At 36.7% G+C, this 16817-nt stretch overlaps 1 protein-coding gene across 2 annotated transcripts; it reads right to left on the bottom strand.

Moving 5' to 3' along the window:
- Positions 1 to 4746: 4746 nt before the first annotated feature.
- LOC113708739 (U-box domain-containing protein 13) lies at positions 4747 to 10914 on the bottom strand. Of its 2 annotated transcripts, none has more exons than XM_027231326.2 (4): positions 10309 to 10914; positions 7881 to 7997; positions 7089 to 7523; positions 4747 to 6275 (listed from the first exon to the last, which is right to left on the bottom strand). In XM_027231326.2, the coding sequence occupies exons 1-4, from the start codon at positions 10576 to 10578 to the stop codon at positions 5121 to 5123; spliced, it is 1977 nt and encodes a 658-aa protein (XP_027087127.2). In that variant the 5' UTR covers positions 10579 to 10914; the 3' UTR covers positions 4747 to 5120. The 2 variants fall into 2 exon arrangements, with proteins under 2 accessions (XP_027087127.2, XP_071915724.1); XM_072059623.1 differs by having other exon boundaries at positions 7881 to 8039; positions 10309 to 10442.
- Positions 10915 to 16817: the final 5903 nt, after the last annotated feature.

Genomic DNA, 16817 nt, shown 5'->3' with positions numbered 1-16817 from the left:
TGGATCGGAACTTCTCTACATATGTTAGTATATCAATATATACTTACATATCTCAAACCCTAACCACATCTGCATCTCTAACTTTCTCAGCATAGATCGACCAGTATCCAGTTCTAGTATCAAACTGCATTTCATTACAAGCCACCAGGATTACTACATTTGTTAGTGAGCAGTTTAGGAGAGTTTGTGTCATGACTGAAAGTCTCAAGAGCCTATACACTGGAGACAATGTAAATTCTTTAAGATTCTTATGTTCCAAAACCTTTGGACAGAGAGAATGATCTTGATTCTTGATGCTAGGGCTGGAGAAAGGCCGTCCTGAATCATCTATAGTACTTGGATTCTTCGGGGGTGCAATGCATTCAAACTAATCCCTCCCTCGAACCTCGGCCGAGAGATTCCGTTACGTGCAATATGAGGTTGGTAGGTTCAGTGTTTGCAGAACCAATCTAGCTAGGAGATAGAAGCTTTTCTTACTGTCAGGCATAATTTTCCAATAATGGTCGATCGTAATAATATGTATGGCTGCAGTACTGAGCAATGAGTACTGATTTGTCGGTTGTGCGGGGTAGAATTGATGAGACAGGAAAGAAACAGTAATAAAACGCCAAACTTCCACTCAAAACCATGCAATTATCACCGAACTTTGGAATAAGAAGATATTTGTGCCCCTTGGAAACAAGAAAGAAGAAGAAACACGTTGAACTTTTGACTCCTAGGTCAAAACAATTATCGTTGTTAGACTTCTTCAATCTTCACTGTCCTGCTCTGTTGTAATAGTACGGACTTTGTCTTTGTTCAGCTTGTAATGAGTTTCCTACTTTGCTGTAGGGATATAAGGGTAGGGCCGCCATAGTGTTTTTATGTTGAAATTTGTGGAGCTATGCAGCTTTTACGTTGGTCCCAATTCCCAATTCAGCATTTAGAATATTGAATCGATAACACGTATAGAACATATCTTCCACACTAATAATTACGTGAATAAATATTGTAATAGGGCTGAGGTTTCGGGGTTGGCAGACTAAAATGGAAAGGGAATCAAGAAGATTTACTTTTACAAGGACCAATGTAACCTCTCGAGAACGAATAAAGCAATGGTATGAAAATGAAACTCTCTCTTGGGTAAATTGGATTGTTGTAAGAAAGCAACTTCCTTCTCTATCTGCGTTTGTTATCGTTGAACGGCTCATAAAAAAGGAAAGCCAAGAAAGAACAAAAAGAATTAGTAAGTTGTTTTTGTTGGACCTTATATTGAAGGTATTTTGTACGAGAGGAGCTCAGAAAACCAAAGATAGCTGATGTGTTTTGGGGTGAGAAACCTGATCACAGAGTACCTCATAGATAGTTCGTGCATGCATGTTGATATATGCCCACATACTGAGGCCACAACCAGCCATGGATAGTCGTGAAATGGTATCTTTTTCTTAATCTGTTTCCTTAGCCAGCTTTTACTTTTTTCTAGATCCCTCTGTCTTTCTTTCTTTATGTGTCTGTTTTATCACTTCTTGAAACCCAAATAGGAACGGTTCTAATGGAGGAGAATATGCTGCTTTATATGAACTTGCACATAACTCCTAAGCCATCTCGTTATATTATGTGACCTTTCTGAGATTAGAAGTTTTAAGTGAAAATTTTGTATATTAATGTCTCCATAACACCTGTCAAAGGGAAAAGTTAAAGGGATGAATAATAATACCATCTATGGAACGACGTGGCTACCTATTGTCTTGAGGCAATTTAAATAAAATTGTGCACAAGCAAATTACTTTGAACTTACCCGATCAGGATCAAGAAATGGCTGAAATCACAAAAGGTGCAACAGACCCTAGCTATAGTTGGATATAGAACCCCAGCGAATGTTATTTAATGATAGCAGTCTCCAGCATTGCCATCGGGCAAGATTTGAGCAGACCGCCCCCATGATTTGTGCAAAGTTAAGATTCATTGGCTATGTCATTCTTCAAATTAAGGTACAATGCAATGGCATGTAGGGGCAATTACAGGCCACCATCCTCAGTTCAAGGAGTTGTACATGTAACTATTTAGCAAATAAGTTATGCTGAATCTAGGAGTTGGGTTGTGTTTACGGTTGCTTAAACATATGGGAGAATAATTCTTGATTACAAATAGTATATCCCACCATTGAGTTTTTGACTTCTAACACGGGAAGTAAGGGTTTGTTAAAGCTAAAAGAACTGACATTGACATGTAATTCTAAGGCTCAAAGTATCAAAAGTCCAGTGATTCGAGCATCGATCGAATCATCAAATTTTGCATGAAATTATTTAGAAAAAAAAAAAACTCCAAAATAATCATGTCAAATTTTGCATCAAGTTATGTAGAAAAAAAAAAAACTTCAAAATAATCATGTAAGTTTGAAAAACCTTTCCCAGTCAATTAGTATATATCATCAATTCCAAGATTTTATGTCAGCTTTAAAGGGCAAACAAATGGAATAGGAAAAGGATTGTTACCTAAGATATATGATTAGTTGAAATCGGCAAAGCCAGAGTTAAGTAACGTATTGATTGGAAAGTATAAAAGAAAACCTCTTACCGAAAATAACTTAAATGGAAACCGATTGAGAAGAAGCTGCTAAAATTCGAAACAAATTACGTGCAGCCGTGCAGCAAAACGTTGTTCGTTATCATCTCCTGTTTCTGGAGTTCAAGTTCAGGGCTTCCAATCCCTGACTACTTTCTACACGGGCCTTGTAAATACTCAAAAAAACTAGTACTAGACCTGCTAATATATAGAAGTAAAGGAAGAAAAAGGACGTTAATTAGGAAAGCAAAAGCGTTTGAAAGACTAGGAGACTAAAGGAGAAAAAGGACATGCACAGCAGGACCTCAATAAGCTTAGCTTACTGATCCTCTCGAAGATTGGTGGTCCAGTTCGACTCGTCTCCAAGGAGGCCATTGCCAAAATTAAAGCCTCTAAAAATGCTGAATTTGGAGCCAAGAGAAAGAATGATGAACCAATTAATTAGTTGGTGTGGAGATTAATTCCTGATTAATTATGTGGATGCACCTGTCAATGAACTGGGGCAAGACACGAAGAATGCTCATAAGAGTTTTGCAGAAGCACACAAAGGCAATACTGTTGCTTCCATCCGATACTTGCTAGGTCTTCAAGATTTTTAGGATTATCATAAACTGAAAAAACAGTTTAAGGCAAGAGATTATTATTGTTTCAATTTTGTGTTTTAATCTTTTCCACACTGGGAGGGTAAAGTTTTTATTTTTTTTTTCTGATATTATTGTTGGGCTCTAAATAAATGTCTATCGCATTCGTAGAAAGAGAAGGGCAAATTCATCTTTCTTTTTTTTTTTTTTTGTGTTAAGGTACTATGCTTTGATTCTTTTTGTAAATTGAATGATTAGATGTTTATCAAATTTGAAAATTTTCGTTCTTGAGTGGTGTTTCAGAAGTTTTATTATTTTGTTAGCTCCTCTAGTTTATCAAATAATCCCTTATATATTACATTTGTAGTTATTAGCTCCCTACTTTCAACATGATGCAAATTAGTCCCTCAAATAAGCAAATTACACTAATTTATTCCTAAACCCCCATTTCACGCGACTTTTTATATGACTGCTAAAGGTTAAAAATTTCAAGGGCAAAATAGACATCACATACCCAATCCCACACAAAAACACCAAACTTCAATATGTTTGTTTAAGCACTATTATAATTGAATGACTAACGACACCTTTCTTTTTAAGAAAATAAAAGAAAAATAATTAGTGTACAAATCCTCTATTATATACAAATAATAATGAAATTCACAAATTGTTCCAAACATATTTAAACTCAATGTCATCTTAGTTAATAACAGCAATAAAGAAGACCGAGCACCAATTAGATTTAAATCAAAAAAGAAACAAATGAGGAAAAGAAAAAAAATAAAAATAAAAATAGTAATGATAAATTATGAGTATGTTATACATTTTTTTGCCCTTGAAATTGTAATCATGCGATTTGTATATGTGAGGAATGAATTAGCAATATTTTGTAAGTGGGGGACTAAATAACTACAAATATGATACATAAAGGACTATTCATGTTAATTTTCCATTAATTTTTTATGTTAAGTCCGCAGTGTGGATTTATATTCATGTTAATTTCTATTGATAAAGCATGCGGACTTTTCTCGTGAGAGTAGATATGTTAGAAACCCAAGCAAAAAAGGACTAAGAAGTTGAATAATTATTTGAAGCCACGTACCCAATCTCATCTTTGTGGCTGGTATGAAGTACTTTCGTTTTGGGGCGGTCATAGATATATCCAACGAATCTGTCTATCTCAACTGTCATATTTTTTGAAATGTAAAATTAATTAGGAAAAATAAATCATTAATTAAGTATATATACATATATATAAATTAGGTAAATTTTAAGCGTGTTAACGATTATCCAGTGCACATCCAATGGACAAACCCATATCCAATTAGTATTCCAATTAATATTCGAGGACAGGAGTTGGAGCTGGTGGGGCCACAGAGCGTTTGAGGCGAGTAGCTTGTTTAATTAGGAGACGATCAAGTCGCTTATCAAAATTAGGCAGTTATTAGCAGAATCTCATGGAAGGAATTGTACGCAATTAGGCACCTGTTGTCACAAGTCTCCCAGATCTTTCTTAGATGAAAAGGATATCCAACGGATCAAGAACCACGATTAAGATGATGAATGAACACTACTATTCCTGATTCTAAACAAGGTAGAAATCATCCAGCTGTGCCAAAGCTCATAAAAAGGAATAATCTGTATTGCACCTTTCATCTCAAATGATTCTCTTTTGAAGCTCCGCTACAGTAGACAGCAGAAGCAAATTTTCTATAGAGAAAAGCATCTCCTTCTATAAAAAACCGAGGATGATTACAAATTTTACAGGTTACATTGGTACAGAAGACATTCCTTTGCCATGGTCGTTATCTTCCTCATGCCATGGTCGTTATCTTTCTCATGTCATGGTCATTCTCTAGAAGTATAATCCTCAACTCCACGCAACGCAACGAATAACTTGAGAAATGGAGAGGGTGATCTTCCACCTGTCTCCACTTAATTAATTAAAATGCCCCTGAATACTTTTTTGAAGAACCAAAGCCAAAAAAGAGGTTCTCAACTATCAACAGCATCGCCAAACGCAGGCGGCCGTGGCACCTGGTTCTGAGTTTGCGTTTGAACCTCGGCTTGTGACTGGGCCTGCTTTTGCTGCTCTACATATCTATTCATTCGCTCAAGTAACTGGGTAGCCTTGCGCCTGCCCCTTTCAGTGCCATTTTGTGCCAAATCAAGCAAATAACCCATCACTCCAAGTTCCTGGGCCTCCACCAGATGCTGTTGGTCTCCCGAACAAAGGTGCACCAATACTGCAGCAGCATTTTCTTTGTTCCTTGGGGAACCATTTCCAATAACATCTACTAAAACAGGCACTGCCTCTGCAGCTCCAATGGCTGCCTTCCCTTCAGGATGGCTAGCCAATATTGCCAATATAGCTAGTGCCTCATCTACCATACCACCCTGAGGTTCTGTAAGCAGACGCATCAATGTGGGCACAACTCCAGCCCTCACCGCCTTTCCCTTGTTACCCTGATATATGCACAAGTTGAACAGAGCTGTTGCAGCATCCTTCTTTCCCCTCTGGGTTCCTTCACTTAAAAGCATTACGAGAGGTGGGATAGCTCCAGAAGTACCAATTGTGACCTTATTTTCATCCACAACTGAGAGACTAAACAGGGTAGCTGCTGCATTTTCACGTGCTTCCATGCTTCCTTTCTTCAGCACATGAACTATACCTGGCACTGCCCCTGAATTAATGATTCTCCCCTTGTTATCCTCGCATATGGAGAGGTTAAGAAGTGCAGTAACAGCATGCTCCTGAGTGCGGGAATCCGGTGTTGACAAAAGGCTAACCAGCAATGGAATCGCACCCACTTCAGCAATTGCAACACGATTATCAGCATTGCGCTTGGCAAGAAGCCGGATTTCACCAGCAGCTGATCGCTGGTCTTCTGGGTTGCCAGATGTGAGCTTATGGAGAAGGACATCTATTTTAGTGCGGTCAGCAGGAAAGCATGCAGATGTCGTCTTATTTGGCTGAGAACTGCCAGGTCGTTTTGGTGGTTCAATCCCATTTGCCTCACACCACTGTGCTATAAGGCTACGTAAGACGTAGTTAGGTGTTACAGCAGTGCTAGTAAGGGCTTGTCGAGTCTTGGGACAAGTGCCATGACCCGCTTCTAGCCATTTCTCAATGCAGGAACGCTCATAGGTCTACAGTAGAACACAGATTATAACTTGTTAAACTATAGCAACAGGAAATTCCAGGTCATTAATGAGCAGGAAATAAATACTCTCTAAGAAACTCGTCAGCAGTTAAAAAATTAGTCTCAACCACAAAAAGGGTAGAGAACCAGTAATAAATTAAAAACTTGGGATGATAATTTAACACAAAAGCTATGGAGCATTTTAGATGTTTGGGAGTCTGTTCAAAAATGCTGCCAAGTTAATTGCTTTTAACAGACCAAAAATGGTTGTTTATTAGCCTGGACAGAAATTAGATCAATATCCAAAAAACCCGTTGTCAACAATGTGCACATACTTGTGTTCCCCATTCTCATTTGAAAGCCAGAAATACGTAGAATACATCAGAAATGGAACTGCTTATAATTAATTCTAAATGCGACTATTATGGACAAAAATGGCAAGCCTCAGTACATTTAATTAGACAGTTAAAAATTCAAAATACCTTTGTTGACAATGCACACTTTTGTTCCTGGTTCTCAGTTCAAAGCTACAAACATATAGAATACATCACACATGCAACTGCACATGTTCAATTCTACAAATGCATTTATCACCAAAGCAGATAAGCCCACATAACTGCATTTCACACTTAGTTAAACGTTTGCAGAAAATTTAGTGGGAATGGAAACAAAAAGGCTACACTAGTATGGAATTTTGGACACCTAAAAAGGGAAACAGAAGAGAAGCTATCGTGTGCAAAAACCATATGCACTGACAAATGCTAAAGTAACAGAACACCTTAAATGACAAGCATTAAAAAAGGGAAGTTAGTTGGCACACCTGCCCTGTGGAGACAATGACAGGATCCCTCATCAACTCTAGGGATATAGGACAACGAAAATCATCAGGTATGAAAGGAGATTTATGATTCCCTTCTGAGGATAGTTGTGCACTGCAACTTGAAGGTAGGTCACTATCTGGATTCTCTGTCTGCACAAAATCCTTAATTTTCTTCAATACCATTGACATCTTCTCTATACTCTCCTCAGGATCCCCGCCAGTGGCAGCAACCATTTCATGCAAAGCCAGTGACTCTTGAGTAAGGTCTGATATTCCAGTTAGGTGTAGCTTTTCTACCAATGTCCTTAGGACAGTTGGATCTGCAGAAGAGTCATTACTCCTGCTGTAAAGAGACAATAGATCTTCATACAGCTCAATATCGGGGGAGTCAATCCTTCCTTTTGCTCTTCTGAACTGAGAAAGAACAAGCTCAACCTGCAAACAGAAAAGTTGTTTTCTGAATTATTTTCTCGGGAAATCTTCAACTCCTTTTGCAAATTGTGATAACAAAGCTAATTGAGATCATGATGTTGTTCCACTTATGTTGTGAACCATCATGAACTTAACTCATAGGAGGTACTCATAGACCTAGCTGGTAAGATAATGATGGACCAAGTAAGTACATGTAACATATTGGGCTATAGACGGTAGAACGCATCTCAATATTGCTGAACAGGTAAGACAGACATTTTTATCTGAAACTTCTTCAAATTGAGAGAAAGTAAAGGAATGCATTTAAATCCAAAGATATTCCATCTGCACAAAATTGCAGCAGAGGCATATACGCCATACCTGTTCTTTAACTTCATCAGATATGTCAAGGATTTCAAAAGAGATTCCACTTAGAGCTTGTTCCAACTGCGCTGTAACTTCTTGAAACCTTTTCATGATTTCATCCCTCTCTAACACCTGCAAGCAAAGAACAACCCACTTTGCTTACAGTTCTGAACTCTGCCATAAGATACAAATTATGAGCGCTGAATGAACATTACAAAGTTACTATCACAAAACCTTGTGAATGCCCTTCGGAGTGCAGTGTTACCAAACAAGCCGTAGCTGATCTAAATATGGTACTCGAAGTATTTTGCAGTTTTAAGAAAATGATACATTAAGAGTTCCAATTGATCTTGACAATTGGAAAAAAAAACCCACAAATTTTTGCATACAGAGGTAGTTATCACATCTTCCTACAACATGAAATGTATGAAAACGTCATAGAAAATGGAAAAATAAACAGTTAAACCCCAAATCCACTACCTAAAAGCTGTAAAGTCAATTATTTGGCAACATTACAACCCAAGAGTACCAAAAAACGTCAAAGACATCATTCAATGAGTTCAATATTCAACATTAAGCATTTTTCCTTCCCTTGTGCCTCTTATATCCGTAGAGTTCTATACTAAAGCAACCAGGCATATCTACATGTAAAATGAACATTCATTTAGCAAAACCCCGGCAGCATGGTACTGGGGGGGAAAAAATAGTAGGGGCGTGTTGCCAATGGTAAATCAGGACAAATGCATTGTAAATAACTGCTAAAATTAATGCATCACATGTTCCAAGCACGAATTTAGCCACTTGAACAACATACTAGGCCAAAATGTGTTGTCCAATTTAAAGTATTAATTTCAAGACAGAAAAGTTGTATATGAGTTTCTAAATTCAGACCCTGTAACATACTTCTTCAAGGAAATGGCCATTGGTATTGATACAAAAACACACCCATAGATTTTTAATATCCAATTTTAGGTAGCCACTAATCCTTTATTGCCTCTATGCAAAATTTGACCCCATAGTTTCTTCTGATACCTGATAAAAGGTTAAGGATGCAACTGGCTTTTGTAATATTTGGCATCGCCATTGATGTTTATCTCTCTCTCTCTCTCTCTCTCTCTCTCTCTGTGGGTGCGTTTATGAGTGTGTGTGTTTATTTCTATGATGACAAAGCAGGGTTACTATAAGTGTGATAATTCAGCTCCAAGCCACAGGCACCCCCTTTCAGTTTTTTTTCCCCCAATATTGTGTTCTCGAATCAACAAGCCTGATATACAGATTTCTTCCCCTCATTTGTTTACATTTAGCAGCACCCTACTGCCAAAAAAGCTGGGCACGCATGGAGCAAGTTCCAAACACCTTCTGTCGTCCATCTTACATATAGTAAAAGTGAGGGAGGCAGGGTTGTATCATGGGATCAATGGACATGTGTATCTGTTCTCAAAAGACACCAAATATCGCAGATAAAACCATCTCATCTTCGACTACAACTCGAACAGATTAAAGGTAAAAAGAAAAATGAAAAGGAAACAAAAAATTTTAGGGATATAAAGGAAGTCAGCAGAGAAAATTCAACATCAGCTGCAGTATTCTGTTTAGACCAGTGATGTCAAGTTAAAGCTGATAAAACTGCACGAAACATATCATTTCCTCCAAACAAAAAAAAAGACGCTGAACTGAATGAATATTGCAGTATATATCCAATCAACAAATCCTTCCAGCACAGTCATATACTAACATTTTGGTAGATAAAAAGTAAAGCCAATCACTTTTAAATGACAACCACATTCATAGTTAGATACTTCCATGCCTCTCTCTACAGGACCTTAAATAGCCCAAAAGAGATATCCTTTGCTCTTTTTTTTTCCGGCAAAATTCAGAATTCCAATTCTTCTAACTTACACCACTTTAACAATATTAAACCATCGCTTGAGAAAAAAAATGAATCATAAAAAACACAATAATAAAATGTCAGATCAAATAGCATTAACTCCTAAGACCCTTGAATTATGGCCTGTATTGTTTCCCCAGTTATTGGAACACGGAAATGACGCATAAATTTTAAAACTGCTAGTAAATCTCTAGGTCTTTACAGAGATTCTATTCCATCTGGTCCGGAAAATCATGGACACGTCCCAAAAAAAGCATCATCTTGTAGTTCCACTTAAAGAAAACCTCCAATTCTTCAATTCCCACAAAAACAAGAAAGCACAGATTCTATATTTGCTTTTGCATGTTTTCCACTTCCATTGGATTTCCTGTCTCCCCGCCGTGAACATAACAAGGTTGATTCACCCCAAAAGAAGAAAAGAAAAGAAAAAGAACTTAAATCCACATCTAGCGATGAGATAATTACTAAAAGAATTCACAACATTTCAAGTAATTAAAGTTAAAAAATAAACGACTAAATCTTGAGGAATTCAGCACAAATAACTCAACTACATACGAGATAGATTTTGCTGCCATCACAGCCGAATTTGAGCAACTCCTTAGCGGAATCAAGAGCATGGTTTAGAGCAGCCAGGGCTTTAAGCGAGTCCTGAGGGAGAACTTCTTTATTATCACGAATCTCTTCGAACATCGGAGTCAACAGCTTCAGCCGCCGAGCTAAATTGCAGTACTGCTTCTTCACCGTTGGCCGGTACTCCGGTATCGCCGATATCTCATTGACCGTTTCAATTAACTTCTGTGCTAAACCGGCTTTATCTTCGTCCATTGCTCCACCAAAATTAAAGATCTCTAAACAAAATGTATTACTACTTGAAAAAAGAAAGTTATTCGATGGAGCTGAAAATTGAAGTAAGGTTTAAGCTCTTGCTATAACAAGAAGCTGTCGGACCGGCGACCGGAGAAGAAGGTTATCCTCTTCGACTTCGACGACGACGAGGACTCCATGATTTGAGAAGAAATGGAAGTAATGGTGTTGTTCATTTGTTGGGAAGAGAGAGCGCTGGTTATGTTGGTGGCGCGGCTAAGGGGAGTGAGCTTAACTATGGTTAGATTTCCAACCCAGGGGGGAGGGATTGAGTCGTTGGCTTAGCTGGAAAGTGAAGAGATTTGAGCACGAATATTGGGGTTTAAATCAGCTTGGGTGTGGTTAGCGGGAGGGCAGGAGGAGGTTAACAAAATTTACCGCAGGTAAATGCAAGGGAGAGACAAAGGGATGGGACAACGGAGGATAGGGTCTTGCACTAACTGAGCATTATCACTGCGCTGTGTCAGAAAATGAAGAGTTGCTACTTATTGCGACTACGAGAACTAATACTGGCACACTAATGACTTAAATCTCTTTCTATTTAGGGGGATATTACTAATTTGTTTAATTACTTGCGTGATTTTGAGTATTACAATATATGCGCGTGTGCGCGTGTGCGTGCATGTGTAGGTACTTATATACATGTATACATATATGTTCATCATCGTATATGTATGTATACATGACCGTTGATTACATGTGTATGTATGTGTATATATGCGTGTGTATATACGTCGACATATTGATAAAATAGTTTTTCATTATAGTCAAGAAAAAAGGAACTATTATGCCAAAGTCATATAATGTTGTCCTAAACAAAGTATTTTTCACAACTTTTATATCATCAAAATTAGAAGAACCATGAGGAAATTTTATAGCAATTCTTTCACATTTTCCCCCTTTTTTTTTCTCAATTGGTTCAAAACATTACCTTTAGCTAGTAGATTATGTAATTTGTTCAAAACATTCCTTTTTTTCCTCAATTGATTCAAAACATTACCATTGAGATTAACACCGAATTTGTACGATATGGCACTAATACACATGTTTGTGAGTTGAGCGATCATTCTGAATCAAAAGATAATTGAGTGGTTAAAAGCATGCGAACATGATAACTTGATGGCTATTTGAATTTTTTGCCTTCGAGTTGAGAAGCTCGGTGGACGTATGTCCGCTTGAATTTTGACATGTAAATTGCATGTGTTTGATTATTTTGTAAATTAAAAGTAAAATCTGACGAAGTGGCAGGGGGTTTATTAATTAGTTAGTTGAATGACTGAATTAGGACGAAAAATGGTATGATGGTCAGGGAATAATTTAATGGTTGGCAGGGTATTTTGTCCTATGTAATTTGTGATTTACAATATAAATTTGGCAAATCAATAAAGAGTAAATTTAATTTCTATTAACAAATCATAAAGATGCCCTTGAGACCTTAACTTCCTTTCCCACCATCGGAGTAGGCGATTCCGAATGATTATTGGTGAGGACAAACCCCAACATTAAGTACTAATGCTAGATTAACAGCCATGACTTTGTTCCACCTTTATGCAGCCAAAGCTACAGCAAGATAAAGGCTTTCACTTTCACTTAAGCTTATGCGGTAAAATAAAATAATTTGTCAGGGGAACTATTAGCTTCTTTAAACGTGGAAAAGTGTACTCATAAATTATAATGAATGCTTGAGCTAAGAGCTTTTTCCCAGTAATCAATGATATCGAATCTGAAGCCATGTGCTTCATTATTGTGTGTAAACTACGAGTTTACGTCCCCCCCTAATGATTTCCATCACTAGTAAATGAACAGTTACGTGACAGCGATCATTTAGAGTTATTTTCTTTTTTCTACCACAAGTCTATAATTTAGGGTTATTGCAACTGTTGAAAGCACATAAAATATATACGAGGGAACGTACTTTATGTTATTCCAAGATATATATCACGATAGCATTTCCCAAAAACAAAATAATTTTTTTTATATCTGATAATTTGGCGTGTAATATTTCTTTTTTTTGGTGGCGTGACCAAGGAATTTTTCTATTTTGAAATTTGATTAAATAAAAGTCAATAAAATATATAGGAGTGTCTTCTTTTCTCTTCTTTCATTGCTTTCCCACGAGGCTGCCTTCAAGTCTATCTATACCCATTTCATTTCATCACCCGTATATAGTGATGTATGTGTAATGAAAAGATAATTACGAATATAAAAAGATAGTTAAAAATATGTTTATCATGTAAACAAAATAATATTTGAAAAAATATTTGTATCCAAATACACCAAAGTATGTAGATAATTTACAAGGAATATGTTGAGTAAGTTCTACGTGACCATTTTTGGCTTGTTCCAAACATTCAAATATAAAAGCGTAACGTAAGAAACATGCATTGAATGACAATCACGACAATTTTATTTTATGGATAGAGCTTTCTCTTACTGGATAAATGTTTTTTCTTTTTTTTTTCCCTTCTTAATCTAATTAAGGCCTTCTCTTGAATGCAATTTTCCTCTACAAAATTTCATATTTTTTTGTCAATATATTTTTCAATCACTTTTTTACTGCATATATATATATATATATATATATATATATATATATATACCAAATTATTATAGTACATTTTTTTTCTTCAAAAATTTCAGAAACTAACAATTCAAACGGGGTCTAAATGGTTAGAGGTGATATCAAATATTCTGTGATTGGAAAGTAAACTATATGAGTTATGTCAAGGACAACTGGAAACTATGGACCACTTGTTCTTTGACTGCTCTGTTTCATTGTTGTTAAGCAAGTGGTTATCTGCTAGAGATATAAAACCATGGCCAATGGTTAAGTGCTCGTTAGAAGATGAAATCCTTCTGTGATCAGGTAAGGAGACTGGTATTTGCTGGATTTGGAAGGGCATAAAATCAAGCTTTATTCAAACACATGCCGCCTGTGGCAGAAGAGAAAACTGTAAAAAAAAAGCATTGACTGGACTGCTATAAGAGATGCGGTTGTTGGTTGGGGAAAATTTCGGGCAAGCTGGGACTTCCTCTTACTTGTTTTAATTGATTAGTGTTGTACAGCATGAAGAGCTACTCGTGTGGTAGGAATTTTGCATTCCTTGTACAAGATTTCTGTCCCTTTATCAATAAAATGATCAGTTTTGCTCCCCCCAGCAAAAAAAAAAAAAAAAAAAAAATCGTTGATTGATTCCATAAGTACTGAATCTGAAGTTTAACTACGAAAACACTTTTTTTTTCCCTCGGTTCACACAAGCTTGCTAGCAAGACAAATGCGTAGCAACTCGAACCTCTAGTAAAAAGTGGATGGAAGCTTGAAAAAAGCAGGTGTTACGCAGTTTGGTAGATGGGGAAAGGGTCAAAAGTGGATGGAAATTGTATCTTTTCACCTGCCCCTTCCTATGGGGAAAGAAATTAGAAAGTCTCAATCTGAAAAAGTCGTTTAACTTTCGATACATAAGCCACGGCTATTCGGAGGAGTCTGAAAAATCTCAATCTGTACAGAGGAAAATTGATTAATTAATTCCCTCCAGGGAAATTATACAAAAACAATTAATTATGTCTTGCCCACTAATCCATGCTTATCAATGTATTAACCTACAAAACGCGTGCCTTAATCAAATCGATCGCTTGTTGATTCTTTCTATTTCAAAAATGGTGATGGATACGGTAATGCACAATAGTTCACAACTCTCTCGCGCTTGTAATACTTTGCCTTCTTCTTCTTCTTCTTTTTCGGGTGTAAAAATGACAGATTCGATTAGCTCAACAAATCCTGTCTAATCATTATTATTATTATAAGTTAACCACACCCAAGAAATTTCCAAGCCAAAAGTCATCGACAAACTAATTAGCAATGCTGTCCGCCACAAAAGACTTGACTTGACATTCTCTGCATAACTATTTTCTAGTAACGCATAATATAAAAGTACGTAGTCCTTAATTCAACACTCCACAAATCGGTCTGTTCAGAGAATTATTGACCATCTCCAATGCAAGTCTATTCTTGCTCAGAATTTTGGGAAAGACCCTTTGAAAAGGCAACCATTAACCTTTTCTTTCTTTTTTTTTCAGACCACCGGTTTTGTTATTAGTTCCAGACCCTTATTTAAAAAAAAAAAAATCGTGTAAATGAAGAACGCGCATATTCAGAGAAGACTTGATTAAATCGTTGAGTCTTTTTTGTAATTAAGAAGCCTTGCCGTAGTCCACAATCCCTCGTCCCTGCTCAACATCTTCTCTTTGTAATCTTGGTTAGTGCTGAATAAAGAAGCATGGATAGAAAGGGCTCCTGAATCTTTTGACCAAGCATGCATGGCAACCATGATGAGTCACAATTGGCTCTCTCTCTCTCTCTCTCTCTCTCTGATAATTGAGCTGAGAAAAGTAGAAAACCACCCCCCAAAAAAATATATATTCTAATGGGCCCGGACCAAAATGAACTCCACAGGTGGGCCATCCTATCCTAATGGAACATATCCATGAAGTCCACGACTGCAGTCAATGCACTGATTTATGCAAACATTTTCTTAAAATTCACTTTCAATATCATTTTGGGTTGATTTTCGTATCAGCTTAGCGGCCCTCCAGTCCTTGTAAATTGTAATGTGTCACGCACCGCTAAAGGTAAAAGGCTTCCAGATGTAGAAGAAGCTTCACCCCACTCACATGCAAGACGGACGGGGCAGGAATTCCGTATTAAGCTAGTTCGGTCTGTCCAGATGACAAGTTCTCATTTCTCAAGTCCAGTTATGGACTATGGACGACTAAGTTGAACCCTGCTGCTGCTTTTCGATTTTGTGCAGTCGTCTGGACTGATTAAAGTATACTTATTTGTCTTCCGGGAGATGGTTTGAAAAGTGACGCATCCTTGTTCCACATATGAAAGTGAAGAAATCAATTACCACTCAAAGTTTTCTCCAACTTTTGAGCAAAACAAAAAATAAAAATGGAAAGATGAATTTTTTAGTAAGATAGCATTTTCTGAACGGTAAAAAGGTTTATTGGTTCACCAAAAGCCACAAGTAAGAAACTTTATTATTATTATTGTAATAAAAAATTTGGATGATTTTAGTTCTAGTCACCACCACAAATCAAGACAGCTTCAAAATTATAGGATTATTTACGAATTATCTATTAACACAGTCTTTATATCAGGAGTGAGATTCTAAACACAAACAAAGGCTGTTGAAAACAAATACATTTGCAAGCTTCCTAAGTTGAAGACAGGAAGGGTGTGAGAGGTGCTGGAAGTTTTTTTTTTTAAACAAAAAATTGCAAGCCTCCTTTTACTTCAAAATAGTGCTCTCTCTATCTCATGTTATGTGTCTCGGTCTCTATTTTTGTTTGTCTCAGAATGTTTGTCAAGTTTAATATAGAAACTAATAGAGAAAAATTTTCTTATTGTACCTTTTGTACACTTTCCAGAAAAAAGAAAAAGCATTCGAGTCATGATTCTCCAATAAATAATGTTACAAACCATATTGTTATTTTGGTAGCTATGTCTTTTCTAAGATTTCAAACTCAACAAACTAAATATTAGAGTTGTTAATAATGAAAATCATAATGCGTAAATAATGGAATATTAGAGTTGTTTATGGGCGGTAATAATGGAAAGAGTTGTTTTAGTAGCTAACTTATTTTGGTAAAAGTAAATGTTGGAGTATTATTCTTTTTAAGCTTTGTGCAAAATTGGCCATATAAATTGGGACCTCAGCAGTACTAAGTAAATAGACTTAATGCTTGGAGCAATGATTGGATCATAAATGCTTTGGTCCGTGACTGCATTGCTTTACCCGTTTATTTTACTGGAGACTTTACGTGTTGTCCTAAAGTCATTTACTATATACTTCAATGAATTCGTGGCTTCCATGCCTAGGAAAACGGAAAATTCCACAGCTTCATTTACGACCGAGATGGGCAAAACCTTTACTATCATTCTGTCCTACCCCTCTGTAATCCAACATAATCTACACCTAAAATTTACTATCTCCCCAATTGCATAATTTATTGCGCTATCCTAATGCGCATAACTTGTTATCTTATTTTCATGCGCGGCATAATTTACACCAAAAAACACCGCACAAATTCACGTACACTCTTGATCTCTCTCTCATCGTATTTAAACATTGTATCGATTTTGTTTTTCGAGAAATCTAAAGACAAACAGTCGAGTGAACATAAATCATTGGTGTGTA

This window comes from Coffea arabica, chromosome 1e (assembly GCF_036785885.1).
Source record: "Coffea arabica cultivar ET-39 chromosome 1e, Coffea Arabica ET-39 HiFi, whole genome shotgun sequence".
NCBI classification, from domain to species: domain Eukaryota; kingdom Viridiplantae; phylum Streptophyta; class Magnoliopsida; order Gentianales; family Rubiaceae; genus Coffea; species Coffea arabica.
This window is presented reverse-complemented; position numbering and strand designations above follow the sequence as displayed.